This window comes from Mirounga angustirostris, unplaced genomic scaffold, assembly GCF_029215605.1.
Source record: "Mirounga angustirostris isolate CCGP_5_RB_7025 unplaced genomic scaffold, mMirAng1.0.hap1 SCAF_12, whole genome shotgun sequence".
In the NCBI taxonomy this organism is placed as follows: domain Eukaryota; kingdom Metazoa; phylum Chordata; class Mammalia; order Carnivora; family Phocidae; genus Mirounga; species Mirounga angustirostris.
Genome location: NW_026991720.1, coordinates 1907587 through 1931407, shown reverse-complemented (window position 1 = coordinate 1931407; position 23821 = coordinate 1907587). Strand labels below are relative to the sequence as shown.

General features: G+C 36.2%; 1 protein-coding gene across 6 annotated transcripts in view; it reads right to left on the bottom strand.

The window, feature by feature from the left end:
• LMBR1 (limb development membrane protein 1) overlaps nucleotides 1-23821 on the bottom strand; it is a 161276-nt gene that overhangs the window by 72819 nt on the left and 64636 nt on the right. For 4 of the 6 annotated variants that reach the window (XM_064575663.1, XM_045863970.3, XM_064575664.1 and 1 more), the window contains one exon: nucleotides 14157-14260. The exons of the other annotated variants lie outside the window; for them this stretch is intronic. In XM_064575663.1, coding sequence (XP_064431733.1) covers nucleotides 14157-14260 — 104 coding nt within the window. The remainder of the gene's footprint in view (nucleotides 1-14156; nucleotides 14261-23821) is intronic. 6 annotated transcript variants of the gene reach the window in all.

The following is a 23821-nucleotide window of genomic DNA, read 5'->3' as shown; positions in this document are numbered from 1 at the left end:
CTGGTTCTCTTTATCACCTCCTGACTCTGGTGACAGTAGAACTAGTAAGTGAATCTAGAAAATAGATCTAGATAGGCAGGATCTGATTCTGTCTCAGTAGCTTGTATCTTGGTGGACACTTCTAAGTATTTACCAGATGCTCTACCACCAGAACCCCCATTTTCTATGTCAGTCTACAGTAAGTATTACTGCTGCTTGCTAACAGCAGCTCCCCTCTGAGTACCCTGATCCTTTCTGTTCCTCACATCCTTTACCAGCAGAGCCAGATGGTTTTAATTTTTGTTAAGACCAGGTCAAAGAAAAATGTGAAAAACACTGATATACTTAGATAACTGGAAATGCTAAAATCAATTTGCTAATAGATGCAAAACTGGAGAGTATCCTATGGGACAACATAATAAAATGTTTGGGGCTATCTTTTGTATAGAAAAGGAATCAATTCTATCAGACAGAATCATTTTCATTGCTCTTACTTTCCTACAAGTTAACTCTAACCCTAAAGAGATGTAAAATAGTCAAGTCAATAGAAAATCAGCCAAAGGTACACATGCCTACAAAATCGGATGACTACCACGGTCCACTACGCAATGCCTAAGACCCCACTGACAGAACACCCAGGATCTCCTCTGCCCATTTCCAAGTCTTGGACAACTCTTCCTGGCACCAGATAATTTATGTATGCAAAATAAATTATTAAAATAAAAAGGATATAAACTATATGTACACACTAATTATAATTACACAATACTCCAAACACAAATATTGACAGGTAATCTGGAATGATATAAAGTATAATGTCAGATTAATTGGCTTCTATGAAATTGTCTAAACTAAAATTAAAATATTAATGAAAAAGCAACAGAAGTCAAGATACATAGGACAATCAAACAAAATCATCAGCCTCTTAAGTACGCTTCATGCAAGCCCGATATGACATAGGAAAAGTAAACATTAAGGATCCTACAATACAGATGCATTCAGGAAGGATTTGTACATTTGTAGAAACCATCTTGGAATCTTGAGGATTTCTGAACATTAGATTGGAAAAGATCTTCTTTGAACAGTAAGGCCATGAGAAGCCAAAAACAGTTTACAAAGCTAAAGAGGAAAGGCCAAAAGAAAAGACTAGACCCCCATATTTGCTGACAAAATCAGAGCCAATTCAAACAGAGACCACAAAACCTCCCAATCTGGAAAAAGATCCAAGAATGTCCCCAAATTAACAATTAGCAAATTAACACTGTATTCCAGATAAAGGGCCAGTAAAGTTAACAGGTAGGGAGAAAAGAGGAATCAGGGAGATTGGTTCAAGATGATGGATTATCATAGAAGACAGGAAAAATATATAATAAACCATCAATCAATTAATCTGCACCTTCCCTAGCAGCTGTAACAATACCAAGCATACAATAAATGGCCAACAGGAATTAACTGTATGAATTACGCTAGAAGACAAGACTGCCATCAGTAGACTAATAATGTTAAGAAATCCCTAAATGATAGAAAGTAGATGGGATCAAATCTATGGAGAAATTATAGACTTAAAAGAAAAGGCGGAAATAAGAAAAGAGCAGTGATTCTAAGAGCTATAAGCTTCTAGTCAAAAAATCTAAAAACTATAGATAAGGAATACAGAAAAGATCAGAACACAATAAAATATTTAAAATAATAGATAAGAGTAATATTCTTATATAAATTGCCTTAGAACTGAATACAGAGAAAAATAATTTAGATTCATTCTTCTTAATCACCTCACAAAATTAACTGCATAGATTAAAATACTAAATCTTTGTAAAAACTCACAGAAAAGGGTAGCTAAAATAAAAAAGACTACATTATTCATTCTTGACTTTGAGGGATGATAACACTTAACAAACTAAACCAATATCAAATTACTAAGAAAGAGTGTAAGTTTAAAATGTACAAAAGCTAGGATAAAATGAAACCAGATTTTATTTAGGCCTGCTTATGTAACATTTATTGTCAGGCCTGAGTTTTCTCACACAATTAATTTAAAGGCAATTAAACAGCACATGTCATAGTTAAATAAAACCAGGTCAAAAACATATATGGATTATGAATCTTGAATTATAGTAAATGAACTTTCTAAAACCAACTTTAATTGTATATTTATATAAACCATTTTTAACTAAAATTTACTTAAAAGTATTACACATTAGGTTAAAATGACAAAATGATACATAATGCTTTGAAACAACTTTTATGCTAATTTCTTGTCTTGGGATTTCCCAGCAGTTGTTCAATACTGAACCCCAACTCCTAGGAGGTAAAGGCCTGTGCAGTAACTCTCAGGGGAGACTTCTACCCAGAACTAAGGCTGACAGTACAGTCTTCCCCTACCAGTGGGCAAAGGGTGTGAGTATGTGTATGTGTGTGTGTATCTGTGTTAAACAAGGAGGCCCTTTTGCTGAAGCTTTTCAGAGGGGCCTCAGTTCCATCTCCTCGTCTCTATGCGCCTATGATCCTCTGTCACCATGTAACCACCTCGCTGTCCTGACCAACGCAGCCAGGGCATCACCTACTCACTATTCGGGTTTTGTGGTGCCTTTTCAGTTTGGTCTTTGGAGATTTTCTTGCTTTCCTGGAACTTATCTATGCATTTAATCATACAGGGATTTGGTTATACAATTAAATTTTTGACTTGGTTCTATTTAACAATGATAGATGCTATTTAACTTCCTTTAAACTATGTAAGAAAATTCATGAGTTGGGGGCACCTGGGTGGCTCAGTCGTTAAGCATCTGCCTTCGGCTCAGGTCATGATCGCAGGGTCCTGGGATTGAGCCCCGCATCAGGCTCCCTGCTCAGCAGAAAGCCTGCTTCTCCCTGTCCCACACCCCCTGCTTGTGTTCCCTCTCTCGCTGTGTCCCTCTGTCAAATAAATAAATAAAATCTTTAAAAAAAATTCATGAGTTGGCATCAAACATCATATAACCAGACCTAAACAAAGCCTTATGTATAAAATATATAGACTAAAATTTCTCTATGTATTACATCTTACAGTATTTTTTAAACTCTAACATCTCAAGTTTTTAAAAAACTATTTTTTATAACCTTCATATTTTATTTCTACATATTGAAGTAAGAGAAGATTTTAAGCAGTTATTTGCAAATGTTCCTCAATAAATAACACTCCAGGTCCAAGTTGTCGATTTTTAATACATAAAAAGCCAAATTAGATAAAATTATTATTCAATTTTCTCCGGTTAGCATTAATTTTGAAGTTCCAGGGCCATCTTAATGTGCAGTACAGAATTCTTAATGAGGCAAATACTGTCACCACAACCCGGTGAGGATTTACTGGGTGGGTCTGCAGAATCATGATTTGTCTCATTATTAGTTGTATGTTCTTTATCCACATTGCACTTAAACCCAGTGCCCCTTAGATTCATGGTATTTAAACAATCACTCATTATAGCACTAAATGACTAAGAATTTTTAAAAAAGAAACACAATGCTCAAAACTGTGGCTTGTGGGGTTCACCTGAGTGATCTATCAATGGAGTACTGGAACCATGAGCATGCTCCCTGGATCTCCACTAAAACCTGGCAATCTCACCAAATACACATTCACAAGCTCTCAGGATAATTTTCTTTTAAGGAAAAAATATACATTTATTGATTTTTTAAAAATAGAAATAGTATGAGATATCTTTTTAGAATTGCACTGCAGTAACCCTTCCCTAATCTTTAGAAGGTTTGAGAACTATTTGATTAGTAAATACTAACAAGGGGAAAACACACTCTTCGGAGTCTATTACTAGCTTTGCCACGGACTATGTCCTGGAAGTTTCCCAAGAAACTTGGGCTTCAAGACATTATCTATAAGAAATGTGCAATAAAAGTTGCCTTGGTTACTTCTCAGATATTTAACAAATCAAATGAAATATATGAAAGCAGTTGAAAAACAATAAAATACAAAGCAAGCATGAACCTTCAATAATACCTGGCTGCAGGAAAAAAGATGTTAGTGCCTATTCTATGTGAGAATCAGACTTGGCATAGAAGATATTAGGTTAACAATATTAACACTGTTTTCAAAGTTTACTTTAACTTTTCATCAATTTCTATCACAAGTAAACACTAGCATCTGTCTTCCTGCCTCTCAGGCACTCCAACCCAGGAGGAGCATGCTAGTCCTCCACTGACAGGCCAGGCAGAGAAGGAAACTGGGAATGGAGCACTATGGACAGAGGAAAGCTCCACTGCTGAACACGTGGCCCTTGAAGGGCATGGCCAGGAAAAGGAAGACCTCACACCCTGGCAGGTGGTCAACATCCTGCCAAGCAGGCTACAGTCAGGCTGAGCTCTAGCACAGCGAGAGACCTAGAACTACCAGTCTCACCCAACAGGCAAACACAGTGGTGACTGTGGGGCTCATTCCTAACAGCCAGCTAAAGAACCAGGATGGGGTGGGGGAGATACGGTTTTGTAAACCAAGCCAAGGATGGTAAAGATCCTGTAAAGATTCACTTCATTAGTGAAGAGCCTCATTATAATTTAACATGGAGGTTCTGGACTAAAAGCCTAAGCTGTACTAAAACAATGCAAAATCTCATTCTTTTGTGTTGAGGTTCCAGAATGATTCTAAAAATAACACACCCTGAAAGATAACCATGCAGGAACCCATAACCAGCCCCCTCGAGAAACGGGAACATTGATGCATTTTTAGATCCTTCCTCTGACAAATCAATGGGACCTAAGACCTACTCAGCTTTTATGCTTTATTTTTCCTGTACAAAAGCTTTGTCTGCAGTAGGCTAAGTATATATATTTGGGAATACCACGGTAAGTAAGAGAAAAAGACACACCTACAACAATCACAATAGAATTACAATCCCTAACTGCAGGGGGAGGAAGCAGGTCACCACAAAGGAGGCCCACCGGAAAGACTTAAGGAGCACCAGGAGGTAGCACTTAAAGACAGATTCCACCGGGAAGTGAGTAGAGGGCTTCCTGGCAGAACAGCACATGAAGACAGGAGGCCATGAAAGCACCTGGAAAGTCCTGGGCAAGGTGAGGAGCTCAGTGGGATACAGCTTGGGGAATAGGGGAGCCTCCTGAAAAATGTGGCCTAAATGACAGATGGAACCTAAATTTCCAGAGTTGTAGATATAATGTTACAGATTTTAGACTTCATTTTGTTGGCAGTTAAAAACTATCAAAAGATTTTATGGAGGTTAGTTACACAATATCATTAAGAAAACAATGCTGGACGGCAGTGTGGAGATTACATTGTATAGAAAGGAAACTGGAAGCAGAAAAAAACAGTAGGACAGTGGTTTAAATAATCCAAGTAAAAAATGATGAAGCCTGAACTAAGGTAATGGCAAAAAGAAAAGAGGAACATTCAGAACACTTATTCAGAAGTTATTCATAACAGTGAATCCAGTATTTTTAAGTTATTTAATGCACTAAGTTCTTATTACAAGGTAAGGTACTTTACTACATCTCTTCTAAAAAAAATAAATCAGAAGTATAATTTAATTCTGGGCATTTAAGAAGGAAACAAAACTCATCATGAGATCAGACAAATCTTTATGATAACTCAAAAAAGCTTTAAAAAATCCTAAGCCCTTCCCACGCCTGTTTTAAAAATCAACTGCTTATAATAAAAATTAATACTCATTAATTAATGTGTAAAGAGAAACATTAAATATCAAGTAACCCCAACTAAAATATGAAAGTATACAAGTATTTAAATCTAGCATTCTAAACAACTTCAAATTTCTTGTGTTCTAAAAAAAGACAACAGGAAATGTTTTCTAAGAACTGGTCGTTTCAGTACTTAATTCTAACTTTTTCTTCTGTTGAGATAGCCTTATTTTTTCAGTTTTTGCCTGCTAATCTTATTTTTAATAACTAAAAGAACATACATTCATATATATACTTCTGACAATTCAGTGCTTTAAAATTCAATCATTCTAGAACAGTAAGAACTTGTCTTTCTAGATAAGAACTTCCTTTGCTTACCAGATGTGCAAACCAATAAATTTGTAAGTAATGAAACTGCTAATAACTTCAGTTTTTTAAAAAAGTAGGTATATCACAACCTAAAATATTCCCTAATGTCAAAACTATCAGGGGCGCCTGGGTGGCTCAGTCATTAAGCGCCTGCCTCCGGCTCAGGTCATGATCCCAGGGTCCTGGGATCAAGCCCCGCATTGGGCTCCCTGCTCACCGGGAAGCCTGCTTCTCCCTCTCCCTCTCCCACTCACCCTGCTTGTGTTCCTGCTCTCGCTGTCTCTCTGTCAAATAAATAAAATCTTTAAAAAAAAAAAAACTATCAAACAATCCAACTGCCTTTGATTTATCTGATTATGCAACATTTATTTCTCATACAAATGAGCCAAATAAATGGGTTGGTAAAGTAATATACCAAGTTTCAACTATATACTGGCAAACATTTCACAGAGATCAGAAGATTAACACTGTACCATGCAGAATAAATTATTTTATAGACAAATAAATATGTTTAAATGCCAAACAGATTTTAATAGCCCGAACTCCAGCCGTCCTGTGGACCTGTGGGCATGTGCCATAACGTGCCACAACCAGGTAAGCAGCTCTCTAGTCAGCATGAAATTAGACATTAATTTTACTTTCAAATAAAGTTTATTCCAGCCAAGCGTAGATAGTTTTCAAGTCCCCCCCAAGAAAAGTTTTGGAAGAGACTCTAACTGACAATGATTATTTCCAAAAAATTGTTTCATGAATGTTGGAAGTAGTAGGGCCAATTTAAGAGTATAATTACTTTAAAATCTGAACCTATTGGGTGGGAGGATGGGTTAGCCTGGTGGTGGGTATTTAGGAGGGCACATTCTGCATGGAGCACTGGGTGTTGTGCACAAACAATGAATCATGGAACACTTCATCTAAAACTAATGTTGTAATGTAAGGGGATTAACATAAGAATAAAAAAATTAAAAAAAAAATCCTCTATTTGCATATGTTGTAATGAGGACTAATTTTTGCCTTTGTCAGTATTAAACACTTCTTTAAAAAAAAAAATAAAATAAATAAAATAAAATCTGAATCTATTTTTTATTTCCTCCATACTAAAACTCTTCATTTAACAAAGAGCCCAAAATTGTGAGACTTTTAATTAATAATTTAATCATCATATAAAATAAAGTTTGAAGTTTATAGTCACCTATTAAACATAATACCTATTTTTTTTACAACTTATACTGTTACAAGATAAGGCAGTTTCTATTTCAAAAAGTAAATAAATAAAGCTATGTTGACACCACTATAATTTCTTATATGTAGCTTTGCTATCATACGTAAAAAATAATCCTACACAAATCTTCCTGCTGTTTCGTATCAACTTCCACATAGCCAATACATTTAAGCACCTACTCAGAGTGGCTGCTCCTACTGCATCTCATATGGTAGGTGAGACAAACAAGACCCTCAGCAACCCCACAAAGAGATAAGTACTGCCAGCCCATTTTACAGATGCAGACACTAAGAAACATGCCTGAAGTCCCACGTAGGAGAAGAGTCAGGATTTAAGTCAGATAGTCTAAATGCCAAAGCTCACAATTTGTCCACTATACTATTATGCAAATAAAGAGAAAATTTAGCCTTAGAGTAGAAATCTCTCATTTTTTGATAGGACAGAAAGATGAAAGTGCTATATAATGGTCCAATTCAACACTCATACTATCTCAAAGTATATGGGTACCAGTGATATCTTTTAGAAACACAGCTGCTATTTAACAGTAACAGTTACTGTTACTGAAATTATAATTTAGTTCCCTCCAATATGCCATTATACTAAGAACAGTGACAAAATTAAGATCATTTCATGAGCTAAATGATTTTTAATTCAAAATCTTTATAAACTCAAATAATTTTAAATGAAACAAATGTATTCTTTTCCTCAAAGTAATACTTTTGTACATCTTTCTCTGAGATCCCATATGCCAACTTTCAATAAATCATTATAACCACACCTTTTACAGTAGATTAACAATTCCGAAAAGAACCCTGAGCATAACAACACTACCAGAATCAAATGTTTTAAAAATAATCATCTTTATCCATGTTGTCTCTATGGAAAACAGTGAGTGCTCCCAAGTGGGGGAGGGCAGAGGAATTCTATTAATAAATTACTGAATGATTTTTTTTTTCTTGAAGGTGTTGGGAAAATCAAATTAACACATAACAATAGTTAGTGAGATATGACTCCATTTTCTGTAATAAACACCAAGATCAAAACGCACCCAAGGTAAATTTCCTTGCAAGTTTCCCAGCAGGAGTTTTCCTTTTTGTATGTGATTTCCTCTCACCCACAAAAACCAGGCCAAATACGCGCATGTGCCGCTAACACTAAGCAGCACTTCCTTATTCACTCATGTCCAACAATTTATGGATGATCAGTGGCAAAAACGAGCAAAAATAATGAAAGAATGCAATGAAAGCTCCCTGAGACCAAGCTGGACTTCCTACTCATTTCTGTGTCTCTTTCAGATGGAGGCCTGATACAAATTAGCCACTGGGGGGAAAAAGTCATCTGGTCATAAAATACAGTACAAGGTCACTTTTATGTAAGTTTGCCAAAAGGGACATAAACCAGGACAATTTCACACTGTGACACAGGACAGAAACATATTAAAACAATCTCTGTTCCTCCTCCATTGTGCTGTCACAGTGCTCAGCTTTATAGGCCTTCCCAGCACCAGCACCGGGCTCTTCGCTTCCACCTGGTCAGTCTAATTAATTAAGAAAGGAAGTTACCTCAAATTCTGTACTTTTTGCTTTTATTATCAAGCACTTCGTTTGAAGTTATAGGAGTTAACCTCTTAATCCTACAGACCGTGTGCTATGTTCTGGACATTTGGGGATGTCTGGATAGCTTGGATAATTGGTCAGGATGTTGCTGTCGCTTATGTTAAATTTTATGCCAAGACTTCAAATCAAAGATAGGCATTGAGGTGAGGCACAATATAAAGTTACTGCCAAAAACATCTTTGGTTTGTGAATTAATCTGTCACTGATTATATTTTTTTCACTTTCGTTAAACTGTTGAATTTTTACCTCGTAACATCTGAACTCAAAGTAAGATGTTAAAATATAATATGAGATAAATATATTCCTAACTCTTATTTCAACCCTGGCCAGAGGTCAGACCTTCAGAGTTCACGATGCAATCAGCAAACATCTTCTGACATCATCCCACATAACCTAGAGATCTGTCTGAGGCAGAATGGGAAGAGAAAACCACACAGCTGATCTGAGGTGTGACAGGAACAGCAGTGCTGTTGGCCCTAATACCCTTGTACTCTGGTATATGACTGAGTGACCAAGACAAAACTGCGGAGAAAGATCTCCACCACAACACACAACATTCAGCAGATGCAAGCGTTTTATCAGAATTGAAACAAACATTAAGATGCAAGCATGGGATCAGGTTCAAACACACATGAACATATAAAATGCTTGACACGATACATAGAGGTGATTAATAATATAAATTTGATAAACATTTAAGTGCTAACAATGTTAGAGTTCTAAGATAAAAGTTACCTTCTTACTAAAAAAATGTTTTGCTTTATCAAAACCATTTACATTCTCCACCCTTGAGAATATAAAGAATGGGAATAGTGAGGAGATGGTCCTAATAAAATAGAAACATGCACCATGGTAAGGAGAGAGAAGAAAGGCTTATTTAAGGCCCTTAAAAGGGCATGGTCAACCCCCCAGGCCTAAAATGTCCTGTTTGAATTAACATAGTGGTTTAATTAAAAACTAAGTAGAGAATTCTGCTTAATTTGATTTTCAATTCAAGCTCTGCATCCGCCCGTGGCTAGTGGCCAATTTCCGCGTCTCGGCACAATATGCAAGGGGCTGTTTTAAAATCGATTGCCCAGGGGAATCAATGGGAGTATGGTGGAGCCATATGCCCTTTAGGGACTCCACCAGACTGAGACATAGTAAAACAGCACCAGGAGGGTGGCCAAAGGAATAAAAAAGAAATTTAACTTAACCATATTTCAAGTTTGTCATTACTCACATCATTGTGCTGAATCTACCAATTAGAAGTGTTTTCTAAGCCCTCTTCAATATCCCTTCAGACTAGATGTGTCTAATGCCAATGAGCAAAAAGCTTTAAAGGATATACACAAAGGAATATCCTTGCTAGCCAGCTGTGTTAAAAGTCAATGACTGTCTGTGATACATTCGCTTCAGTGAGGCAGCTGTACAAGTCTGGGGTACGGTCTACAACACTGTAAAGAACGACAGATCTTAACAAACACTGTGTAAAACCTGCACAAGTCAACTCCTAGGATCGTATATTAGAGAAAGGTGTAACAATGAAAGGCTTAAACATATACTTTACACATTTAAGACTTAACCATGCAATGCTAATAACCCTTGCAACTTTCACATAATTGATTTTAAAACTGAAAAATATGAGTATTTAAAATAATATGTCACAATTACCTTAATTTTAAAGCTTTCCAAACAATTCTAATAGGGTCTAGAATGCACCTTATCTTCAAGCCGGTTTGATTTTGCTTCAGTCCATGTCATTTCAAAATGGGAAAAATAATTTGTAACTTTAAAATTGCCCAAGATAATATGTGAATAATGAAGAACTGACTGTACTGTATTCAGTTGCTTTCTGATGATCCCACAGAACATTTATTGGTGAAATGCATTAAGCTCTAGCATGATGGCACTAATAGCTAACATATCCTGGGCTATGTGTTTTACATAAATAATCTCCTCTCATTTAATCCTTAAATAATACAGTAAGGTAACAATCATTACCATACTCATTTTACAGAAAGAGAACCTGAGGTCCAGATGAAAAAACTAGCCCAGGCTGTGAGACTCAAAGGGCAAATTTTCTGACCTTAGCACCCTCACCCTCCATCTCTCTGCCACAGGCCCCTCGGTGCAGAAAGAGCAGAATCATTCTGCCTCTTCTGCCTCCAGGCTACAGCCCCATTTTCCCTTCCCTTCCCTCTCCTAATAGTTTTAAAGACCAAGTTCTTTCATTTGGTTCCTACAACGCCCAATCATTGTCCAGAGACGCAAGTTGGACAAATGGTAACCAACCATTCTGAGCTCTGTCTCCTTGCCCTCCTTTAGATCCTTTGCTGAGTTGGGGAATCACCTGGACTGGTCATGTCGACTGTACCCTACAGTCAGCCAACACATCAGTCCCCTCTGAGATCACGAAATGGAGCTGGTCATCTTGAGGGATTCTGAGGAGACTAACATAGTCAAAGATGTGCTTAGAAAAGAATATTCTTTTAAGTGCGTATAGAGAGACTAGACGTAAAAAACTTAAGAGGAAAGAATGCTGTACAGTGGTAGGTATGAAATATCTTCAAGTACCTTCCTGTGTCCTTCCTCAAGCTGCTTCTCCCCTTGGACCTTAGTCTACAAGGGAGAACAAGAGAACAGTGACATGTCACTGGGGTTTTTGTCAGTTTTTTTTTTTTTTATTCTAGAGATGGTAGTTCTGCTCCAATAAATGTAGCCAACTCCCTCTTCTAGCTGGTTAGTTCACAACAAGGGAGGAAAACAATTTGGAGACAAGAGGTCTGTCCACATTACACACTGTTTTTTAAAATAACCTATTTAACTAAAAACTAGAATTTTATAAAGAGTATAAATTAGGTAGAGACACGTATACTACCAAATATGAAAATACACTTAACACTGAGCTTTACCAATTGTTTTTGTACTTGGTAAGATTACACACAAGGCAGAGATAGGACAAAAGAACAATCTGCATATTTAAAGCAAACATCAACACAACAATGTTGGGGACATATGTTGCAACACTGTTTAACAGGACTAGGTGTGTGACTGATTCAGTATGGTGATATCTCTACATGTACTCCTCCCCTTAGTGACATATGTTTGAACTCTGACATGTGTATTTATCTCTATACTTAAATAAAACAGTAGATGCAAAAATCTTTTTCAAAAATCTTTTGCCAACTCCATTATCTATAGCACAAAATCCAAACTAACTGGCAGAGCATTCAAGGCCTCCAGGATGTGACCCCAACAAGATTCCATGTACCCTGATCTCTCACCAATTCTCCGTTCTATAGCTAAGTGTCAGCCATTCCCTCAATCCAGTCAGAATCCATGCCTTTCCCCAATTCCCTAGGCAAATCAAGATCTTCACTCCCTGTAGTGCCTCCCATCACAGCTGGCTGTATGAAAGTTCATCACACTGCATCCTATTGGATTGCACCTCTTCTTTCTCCTTCTGTCTATCCCTGGAAGGCAGAAGCCCTGCCTTTTCATTTCTGTCCCCAGCAAGGTCCTATAGTAGCATAATAATTACTTCTTAGTAGGTGCTTAGTAAAACTCTGTTGAATGAATGAATATCCATCAAAAGCTATGGCTCTAAAATTATACAGAAATCGCTTTCTCAAGTGTCTCCTATGCTCTCACTTCTTCTTGATGTTCTTTCCAGCCCTCTTTAACACAATATTTTACATTCCATTCTTCTAGAAACTCTGTCTTCTGGCTCCCAGAAAACCACACTCCTTTTGCTCCCCTGCTTTCTGGCAGGACCTGCTCAGCAGTCTCCTTTGCTTCCTTCCTCTGCCAGCAGGCCATATAGTCCTCTTTTCTGCTCCAGCCTCATTTGTCCTTGGCCACCTCATCCACTTAGGTGGCCTCAGTAAACTCCATAGTGTTGACATGTGAAGATCACAACCACTTTGGGATGGTTAAAAGTGACCCTAGGTTTTAGTACCAGTTTTGGAATTGTACATATATGGCCCTTAGATAATTTAATAATATTTAATATATTTGGACCTCAGTTTTCTCCTTATAAAAGGAAGGTTTGTACCAAATCTCATTCAGCAAAACTCCTAAAATTTCTTCAAGAAGTCATAAACATTCAAAGAACTTTTTAAACTGAAACTACACAATTCTTTCACATTATATAGATGACTTAAATAATTCAAATACATCATGATAAAAAACAATTCCAATATATCAAAGCCAATTTTCTCAATGTCAGGTTGACTACCAAATACAACCATCCATTCTGATCTCAGTACATTTACTATATATGAAATCAACTCTGAGTTTTCAGCTTCAAACTATGCAAGTATGGAATAATATCTAGAAAGCAAAAAGGTGCATCCACTAAACACTTTATCACCTCTCAGTGACTCTTTCCCGGCATCCTTCAACACACAGACCTAAAAAGTGCTGCACTTAAGGTTTAAAATCAGAAGACTTGTCAAAATGTGAGATAAACAATTTCATTCCTAAGTACCTACAAAAAGTTATATGAAATAAAAAGTCATAAAAATTCAGTTTATGGCTTCCCTTGCCAAATTTATGGAATCAGCGTTATAGTATATATTCAACAATAAGATGCATAGGCATACTTTCAACTTTATGTATCACAATACGAATAGAACTAACAACTAAAAAGGTGTAATGTGTCTATAAAGACTTTTTTTGCCAAAAAGTATTAACTACTTAAATCTTTGTATTATATTCCAAATGTTTATAGCAAAGACCTCCACAAGCTATAAACAGAAACACTGTTCGTTTCACTTTAAAATGTTATATTCAAAGACAGATGGAAGTTATTACCACTGATACAGTCTGGACTGACTGTTTAAGATGCCCTTGCAAAGTCTCCTGTTTTGCTTACTTCTAACCTCCCACATTCACTAAGATCAGTAACTCACAGTATCTTGAGGATTTGACTATCCACAGGGCATATTTGATTTTATAAAATGCTACTCTTCTGAAAATACTAGATACAAAATAACTTTTACATCAAGATATGTTTTAATATTTTGAGAATTTCATGTCATGCTTTAAACTAAATGCGAGAGAGCCTAGGAAAGGAAGAACGGCTATTTTATCAGCTTTATTCTCTACAAACATTCCACCAAGTAAATATTCAAAGGTCAAAAGATGACTTCCTCTCTGTGGGCACACAAAATCATTCAATATGCACTATTATTAATATTACTGTCAACATGATTAATATTAATAAGATGTTATTATTACTAATTAAACTTTTGTATTTCAAATGGTGGTTCAAGCCTGCTTTTACTAGTTCAACATGAATGACATATACTTCTTAATTGGACAAGTTTAATTCCAAAATATGATTCCCTTACCTTTTTCAGGCCAGCAAAACCTTCTGATTCCAGAAAGAAAAAGGCAAAGGGCATCAACACAAATAAACAAAGGTTGGAAAAGAGAGAAGCAAGATTCCACAAGCCTATAAGGAGGTAGCAAAAAAAAGAATAAAGATTAGAGACAGGCCTTATCAAAAAAAAATTACTATGCTAAATTATGATATTAGTCGAAGATCTATACTTTTTAATAATAAAAATAAACATAAACTTGAGGACAGTGCCCTAACGAATCACCTAAACTTAGAAATGAGAAAATAATTACACATCCAAGTTTCTGTAACTTTGTAACTTGTACCTATTAGGAAAAGCCAATATAGAAACTAAAAATATTTTTCCTCATATCCTAAAACAAAGTCACTAAAGATATGACAAATGCAGAGATCCAAAGACACAGTCTCTTTAGACATATTGGCATCTGAATATTTAAATTAGATCCACTAGCCTTTACTGAGCACTTAATAAATGCCAGATACTCTACTAGACATTGTACATGCATAATATCATTTAACTTAAGCCTAGTAAAAACACTAAAGGTAATAATTAGCATTTATTGAGCCCTTCTGTGCCAAGCACTATTCTGAGTGATTTACCAATATTACACAAACTCATGTACTCCTCATAGGAATTCCCCAACAAGACAGAGGAATAGGCTGGTTATATAACTTAGCCAAGGTTGCAGAGCCAGTGGCAGAGCTAACTCCTGGGATTTTTAAAAACCACTATATCATAGAAGTTTAAGCAAGCAATTCTAAGTGGGAAGGAAAATGTAAGAGAGGCAGGCAAGTTCATATTACCTTTTCCCTTTTTGACACATTCTGTACTCTTACAAAACTACAATAAAAAGCTACTAAGATGATAATAAAAATAGATTTAGAAAAAGAAGACTAAGTGTGTCTTTGGGATTATGTTTGGCCAAACATCTTATACCTTTTATAGGTAAAACACTCAAATTTAAAATGATTTTCAAAATAATGCCTATAATACTTTTTTTTTAGATTTTTATTTATTTGAGAGAGAATGAGAGAGAGAGAGAGAGAGAGCATGAGAGGGGGGAGGATCAGAGGGAGAAGCAGACTTCCCGATGAGCAGGGAGCCCAGTGTGGGACTCAATCCCAGGACTCCAGGACCATGACCTGAGCTGAAGGCAGTCACTTAACCAACCGAGCCACCCAGGTGCCCCAAAATAATGCCTATAATACTTATAAAATCAAGAGTTAAAGATAAAATTATGCTAAGCATAAATTCAATCTATCCCATGCACTTATCATTCAGTGCTTTGGAAAATGGGCAACCGACGTTCTTTCAACACCCTTATTTAGAAGGCACCATTCCAAGCATGGGAGACACAGGAACAAACAAAACACAAAACCTTTGTTTTCACCAAAATACGGTATGAGGAATCTTTTCAGTTTTAGCCATTCTAACAAGTATAAAGTGGTATCTCTTTACTGTTTTAATTTACATTTCCCTAATCAATAAAGAATAACATGAACATCTTCATTAACTTATCTGCCACCCATTTATATCTTCTTTGGTGAAGAGTCTCTTCAAGTCTGTTGCCCATTGTTTCATTAGATTGTTTACTTATTGTTGAGTCTGGCAAGTTCTTTATATATGCTGAATACAAGTCCTTTATCAGCTATATAATTTGCAGATATTTTCTCCCCATCTATAGATTGTCTTTTCATCTTTTTAACAAGTATCTTTCAAAGAACAAAATTTCTTGATTTTGACAAAGTCCAATTTACCAATTTTTTCTTTTACAGATCATCTTACCCAAGAAATTATGGTCTGGCCCAGTAACACTAAGACTTTCTCCTATGGTTCCTTCTACAAGGGTTACAGTTTTAAGATTTACATTTAGATCTATGATCCCTCTGAGTCACTTCTGTATATGGTGCCAGGTATGGACTGAAGTTCATTGTTTTCCCTATGATTATCCAATTGCTCCAACACCATTTGTAGAAAAGAATACCTTTTTTCCACCAAATTGCCTTTGCACCTTCACTGAAAGTAAATTGACAATATATATGTAGATATATTCCTGGATCCTCTATTCCATCGAGTCGATCTATTTATCTTTATGCCGATACCACACCATCAATGATTACTATGGCCTTAAAATAGTCTTCGAGTTGGGTAGTAAGTCCTCTTACTACAGAGAATTTTGTTCTCTCTCAAAGTTGTTTTGGCTATTCTAAGTCCTTTGAAGTCCTATCTGAATTTCAGATCAGCTTTTCAATTTCTACCAAAAAAAAAAAAAAAAAAGCCTGCTGAGATTTTGAATGAGATTGCATTGAATTGGTAGACCCATCTGGGGAAAACGGACATCTTAACATTGTCTTATCCATGAACATGGTATATCTCTCCATTTATTGTGTCATTCCTTAATTTTTGCCAGCAGTGTTTTATAGTTTATAGTATATAGGTCCCACACATCCCTAAGTATATCAGGTTTCTGATGCTACTGTATACAAGTGGGCTTGTTTTTTTTTAATCAATGTCCAATTATTCATTGCAAGTATATAGAAATGCAATTGAGTTTTGTATATTTATTGTGTATCCTGCAACCTTGCAAATTCATTTATTGGTTCTAATTGCTTTTTAATAATAGATTCCATCACAATTTCTATATAGACAACCATTATCATCTGTTAATAGAAACAGTTTCACTTTGTCCTTTCCAACCTCAACGTCCTTTATTTTCTAAAAATCACCAGAACAATGTTGAATAGAAGTGGTGAGAGGGGACATCCTTGCCTTGTTTCTATTCGCAGGGAAAAGAACATTGTCTTTCATTAAACATGATGTTACCTGTAGGGTTTTTACAGATGCTCTTTATTAGGATGAAGAAATTCCCTTTCATGCTTAGTTCGCTGATTTTATCAAGAATGGATGTTGAATTTTTCTTCTGCTTTTTCTGCATGTATTGTGGTGACTTTTCTTTTTTAGAATTTGAATATAGTAATTACATTCATTGATTTTTCAAAAGTCATACTGTATTATCCTTTTTATATATTGCTGTATTTGATTTGCTAAATTTTGTTTAGAATTTATGCATATATGTTCATGAGGGATATTAGTCTGTAATTTTCTTTTCATGTAATGTCTGTCTGGTTCTGGAATCAGAGTAATGCTAGGCACCATGAATTAGGAAGTAGTCCTTCATTTCTAATTTTCTAAAAGAGTCTGTGTAGAACTGGTATTGCTTCTTCCTTAAATAGTTGATAGAATTGACAGTGAAGTCTTCTTGGCCTACAGTTCTATTTGTGAGAACATTTGTAACATTTTTACAATGTCTGAGAGACTTTAGTAGTTTTTGCCTTCCAAATTTTTCCATTTCTCTAAGGTGTTGTATTGGCATAAAGGTTTTCACAATGTGCACTAATTATCCTTTTAATACCTGTAGAATCCACATGTATCATATGATCTTACTGATATGAGGAATTCTTAATCTCAGGAAACAAACTGAGGGTTGCTGGAGTAGTGGGGGGTGGGGGGGATGGAGTGGCTGGGTGATAGACATTGGGGAGGGTATGTGTTACTGTGAGCGCTGTGAATTGTGTAAGACTGTTGAATCACAGACCTGTACCTCTGAAACAAATAATACCTTATATGTTTTTTAAAAAGGAAGAGGAGGATAGTAGGAAGGGAGAAATGAAGGGGGGGGAAATCAGTGGGGGGGGACAAACCATGAGAGACTATGGACTCTGAGAAACAAACTGAGGGTTCTAGAGGGGAGAGGGGTGGGGGGATGGGTTAGCCTGGTGATGGGTATTAAAGAGGGCATGTACTGAATGGAGCACTGGGTGTTATACACAAACAATGAATCATGGAACACTACATCAAAAACTAATGATGTAATGTATGGTAATTAATGTAACATAATAAAAAAAAAAATACCTGTAGAATCCATAGTGATGTCACCTATTTCATTCCTGATATTGGTAATTGGTGTCTTCTCTTTTTCCTGCTAATCAACCTCGCTGCAGCTTTATCAATTTTATCAATCTTCTCACTTTCTCTGTATTTTCTCTGTTTTCTATTTCACTGATTTCTCCTCTTATCCTTTTTTTATTTCCAATCTTCTTAATTTGGTATTCATTTGTTCTCCTCTTTCTGTTTTCTTAAGGTGGGAAATTGTGGGCACTGATTTGAGACCTTTTTTCTTTTCTAAAATAGACATTTTAGTGCTATAAATTTTCAAATGTTTTATTTTTGTTTTCATTTAGTTCAAAGAACTTCCAAATTTCCCTTCTAATTTCTTCTTTGACCTATTAGTTATTTAGTTACCAAATAATTGAGTGATTTTCTAAATATGTTTCTTTTACTGGTTTCCCATTTAATTTCATTAGAGAACCTATCTTGTATGACTTAAATTCTTCTAAAAGTATTGAGATTTATTTTATGGCACAGAATATCGTCTCTCTTGGTAAATGTGCCTAGTGTACTAAAAGAATGTATATTCTACTACTGTTGGGCAGAGTGGTCTATAAATGCAAATTAGGGGCGCCTGGGTGGCTCAGTTGGTTAAGCGACTGCCTTCGGCTCAGATCATGATCCTGGAGTCCCGGGATCGAGTCCCACATCGGGCTCCCTGCTCAGCAGGGAGTCTGCTTCTCCCTCTGACCCTCCTCCCTTTCGTGCTCTCTCTCATTCTCTCTCTTGCAAATAAATAAAAAATAAATAAATAAAATTAAAATTAAAATAAATAAATAAATAAATAAATAATATAAATGCAAATTAGGCCAAATTAGTTAAGAATGTTATTCAAATCTTGTCTTGTTTTCTTAATTTGTTCTATCAATTATTAAAAAGAGGATATTGATAAATCTGAATAGAACTGTGATTTTGACCGTTAATCCTTTCATTTCTATTAAGTTTTTGCTTCATGTATTTAATAGCTACTTACTAGGTAGATAAATGTTTATTATGTTTTGATGAATTTCATCATTATGAAATGATCTTATTTATGCCTGGCAAAATCTATACCCTTTTCTAATAATAATAATATACCTACTCCAGCTTTCTTTTTATTAGAATTAGCATGGTATATCTTTTTTCTTCTATTGCTCTAAACCTATTTGTGTCTGTATTATTTAAAATGGGTTTACTGTAGGCAGCATATACTTGAGTCCTTCCTTTTTATTCAATCTGATAATCTCTGCCTTTTTTTTAAAGTTTATTTATTTGTTTATTTTTAAGTAATCTCTACACCCAACGTGGGGCTCGAACTCACAACCCCAAGATCAAGAGTTACATGCTCTTCCAAGTGACCCAACCAGGTGCCCCCAATCTCTGTCTTTTAATTGGAATGTTTAGACCACTGATGTTTACTGATATGGTCAGGTTTAAGTCTATTGGTTTGCTCTTTGTTTTCTATTTGTCCCATTTATCTTCCCTTTTTCTTCTTTTTCTGTGCTCCTTTGGATTAATTTTTATGATTCCATTTTATTTCTTACAGTTGCTTATTGACTATCTCCTTGTTGAGCTATTTTAGGGTTATTTGCAGGTTTATCACATACACCTTAACTCATCACAGTCAGCTTTCAAGTGATATAATACTTCAGGTACAGCATAACAACCTTCCAATGGTATATTTCCATTTCTTTCCTTCTGCCTCTGTGCTATTGTTGTCATGAATTTTACCTGTATATGCTATAAAATCACAATACATTGTTACTACTTTTTAAGCAGCCAATTATCTTTTTATTTTTTTTTAAGATTTTATTTATTTATTTGAGAGAGAGAGCACAAGCGGGGGAGAAGGAGAAGTAGGCTCCCCGCTAAGCAGGGAGCCCGATGCAGGGGCTCAATCCCAGGACCCTGGGATCATGACCTGAGCCAAAGTCAGACGCTAACCAACTGAACCACCCAGTTGCCCCCAATTATCTTTTTAAAAGACATATAATAAAAACTTTTATATTTTACCACAAAATTCAGCCAATAACCTGAATGAGCCTGGAAGCAAATTCTTACCAAGAGCCTTCAATAAGGAATGCAACCTCATGAAAACGTTCTTGTCTACCAATTCTGAATCTGTGTCAATTGTAAGTCAGTTTTGACTTATTTTTCTCTTTGTTATGAGTTTTACTTTACTGCTTTGTACTCAGCTGTAGACTCAAGGTAGGCAGAGTGAATCCCCAAAGATGTCCATATCTTAGTCCCTGGAATCTGTGAATATGTTACCTTACATGGTATATTAGTTTTCTATAGTGTCCTAAAAACAAAGTACCACATTCCAACAACAGAAATTTGTTCTTTCACAGTTCTGGAGGCTGTAAGTCCAAAATCAAGGTCAGTAGGGCCATATCCCTTCTGAAGGCTCTAGACAAGAATCCTTCCTTATCTCTGGTAGAGACGGGGTAGCTGCATTCCTAGTTTTTATAGATGTATCTCTCCAAATCTACCTGTCTTCACATGGCCTTTTTCAGGTGTGTCTGTGTCTCTGTTTTATCTTCTTATAAGGATACTAGTAATTAAATTAGGGCCCACACTAACCCAGTGTGACCTTATCTTAACTAATTACATCTTCAAAGACATTATTTCCAAATAAGGCCACATTCTGAGGTTCTAGGTGGACCTGATTGGGGGAAGAAGGGTAGGCAGGAAAGAGGACCATTATTCAACCCAGTATACATGCCAAAAAGACTGCAGATATAATTATTAAGGCTATGGACCTTAATATAGGGAGACAGATCATCTTAGATTAGCCAGGTGGGTGAAACCTACCCAATGAACCTTTAAAAGCAAAGAACTTTCTCCAACTGAAGTCAGAGAGAAGCAGTAGAAGGGTCAATCGGGGAGGAACTCAAGGCACTTTTTCTGGAAGGGGTCACATGAAAAACCAAGAGGTGGGCAGCCTCTAGGGCAAAGACCAGCACCTGGCAAGGAAAGGAAGGGCTTCAGTCTTTCAACCACAAAGAACCAAATTCAGCCAATAACCTCAATGAGCCTGGAAGCAAATTCTTCCCCAGAGCCTCCAATAAGAATGCAAACTCACGAAAACCTTCATTTCAGCAACCCCCGCCCCGAAAAAGAACATCTATTTAATAAGATCTTACAAAGAGAAATGTTTAAACTGAGATCATGATAGTCCACTAATTCTATCCATCTGTAAAACAAGATGTTTCTCTGTGCAACTCTCATCTGTCTAGTACTCTGCCCAGAACCTCCAGCCACCTGCCCCCCAACTATAGCCTGCACCCCCATTCTCTCGGCAGCACCCTCAAGCAGTTGAATATTTTTATTTATATGCTGAATTGCTATTCTCAGTGCCTACGTTTTCTTGAAAACTTAGTTGTTTTAAGTGACAGGGTATACACAGTCTCTCTTACTTCATCTTGGCCAGACTATATGTAGCTTTTAAACTTGAATGCTGATTTTCTTAATTTTTCTTACTTCATACCTGAGCCTTAGTTTTTGATAAAACAATAAACACAGGGAATGCTCTGGGCATAAAACACCATAGCAGATCACTCATTCTTTACTCAGTGTCCTCATGGATTTGTTAATCTTTAAAAAGCTGTTTTTAACGGGTAGTTACCCACTGTTTGAAGTTGACTTCCCAAATACTTACTGAGGTCCTTGCCCCTTTTTTAAATTGTTTCAACACCCAACTCAATAAAGCCTAAGCCTCAACTCCTATGTCTTAGACAAAATTGTTCCCTATTGTAAAATATCCATTCACTTTACTCTCTTGCCCTAAATTCCTAAAATATAACTGCTCCAGTACACATTCTACAGTGGGCCTCTAGGATAGTTCACAAAACCATCATGCTTATTCTTTTTTCTCCCTTTTCTATACCCTGCCCATTATATTCTTTGATACATTTAGAAAATGTACTCTAATCAAATGATCGTATCCTAGGGGCGCCTGGGTGGCTCAGTCTGTAAGCATCTGCCTTCAGCTCAGGTCATGACCCAGGGTCCTGGGATCGAGTCCCGCATCGCATCTGGCTCTCTGCTCAGCAGGGAGTCTGCTTCTCCCTCTGCCTGCCATTCCCCCTGCTTGTGTCTCTCTCTCGCTCTCTCTCAATAAATAAAATCTTTTTTTAAAAAATGATAGTGTCCTAAAAACATATTAAACATAATGAAATCATTGCAAAGCCTCACTTTGCTAATAAGCTCCTTATTATACTGTTCAATACCTGTTACTTTCAATTTACACTCTGAAAGGGGGGGGGAAATCACTTAGGAAAAAAAGTACCAGTTTTATATCTTCTCAAAGAATTGTGTTAAATTAAAAGGACCTCTCTTCCTGTTTCTACTGGTCTAAATAAAGATCTCTTTAATACTTAAGCAGGGTAGACATACATTTGTAAGATTCTGAAATTAAGATTTATTCAAAATAAACAAAAGTATACTTTTATTTTAATGCACCAAGAATAACAAGTAAACACAGAATTTTGGAGCAGAAAAGAACTTTGAGATCCCTTGTTTCATTCCCTCAGAAACTAAACTCTTTTTTTAAAAGAGGTTAAATAAATGCCACACAAATTCCATAACTTACAAATAATAGACAAAGGATTAGATCCAAGATCTCTTGCTCTTTCTACACTACTGTATGGATCTCACACTCATCATTCTGGATGAAAAAAGCACAATATTTTGAATTTTGTTAATATCATCTGCTGAAAAAAGCAATCAGTTTAATAAGATTTTACTAAAGGAAATGTTTAAACTGAGAATATGACAGCTTATTAATTCTATCCATCTGTGTAAAACAAAATTAGTGGAGCTTCTGATCAGTTTGTAAGACACTGAAACAGAATTCAGCATTTCTACATGTATTTATATGTGAGCACATGTACACCCAAGCCTTTTGAAAACACCAAATACAGAAAGGTTTTAACAAATCCAACTTTGATAAAACACTGAATGTACTATATGTACTTTGTCTGCTATAATGTCCTCTAACAAAACAAGGCATTCACACTATTCATGATTTAAAAGGCCTAAAAGTCCTGATGCCAGATGTCTGAGTAAGTGGCACTTTACATCTGACTAGCTTAAGATTGCATCTATCAGCTATATATGAGTTGGAAAAGGAACTTCAACTCTGTTTCCTCATGTATAAAATAGGCTACAACTTAACTCATAGGGCTCTCATAAAGAAAAGAAGAGAAATAACATACCAAATACTAAACAAATGTCAGTGCCTCCCGCCAGCCATCTCAAAATAATGCAAATGTTCCAAACAACTGAAAAATTCTAATGCACACCAGCAATTTGACCAGATAAAGACAAGAAAGTGAGTTACAGCTAAAATTAGCTCCTAACCTTTCCCTAAAGAATTATTCTCATTAGGGGTTCCTGGGTGGCTCAGTCAGTTAAGCATCTGCCTTCTGCTCTGGTCATGATCCTGGGGTCCTGGGATGGAGCCCCAAGTCTCTTCGAGTCTCTTCTGGCTCCCTGCTCAGCAGGGAGTCTCCTTCTCCCTCTCTCTCTACCCCTCCCCCAGCTCATGGTCTCTCACGCTCACTCTCTCAAATAAAATCTTTTAAAAATTTTTTTAAAAAGAATGATTCTCATTAATTATACCCCAAAAAGCTTACAAAACAAAAACCTATATACACACGACATTAAAAATATATAAAAACAGGGGCGCCTGGGTGGCTCAGTCGTTAAGCGTCTGCCTTCAG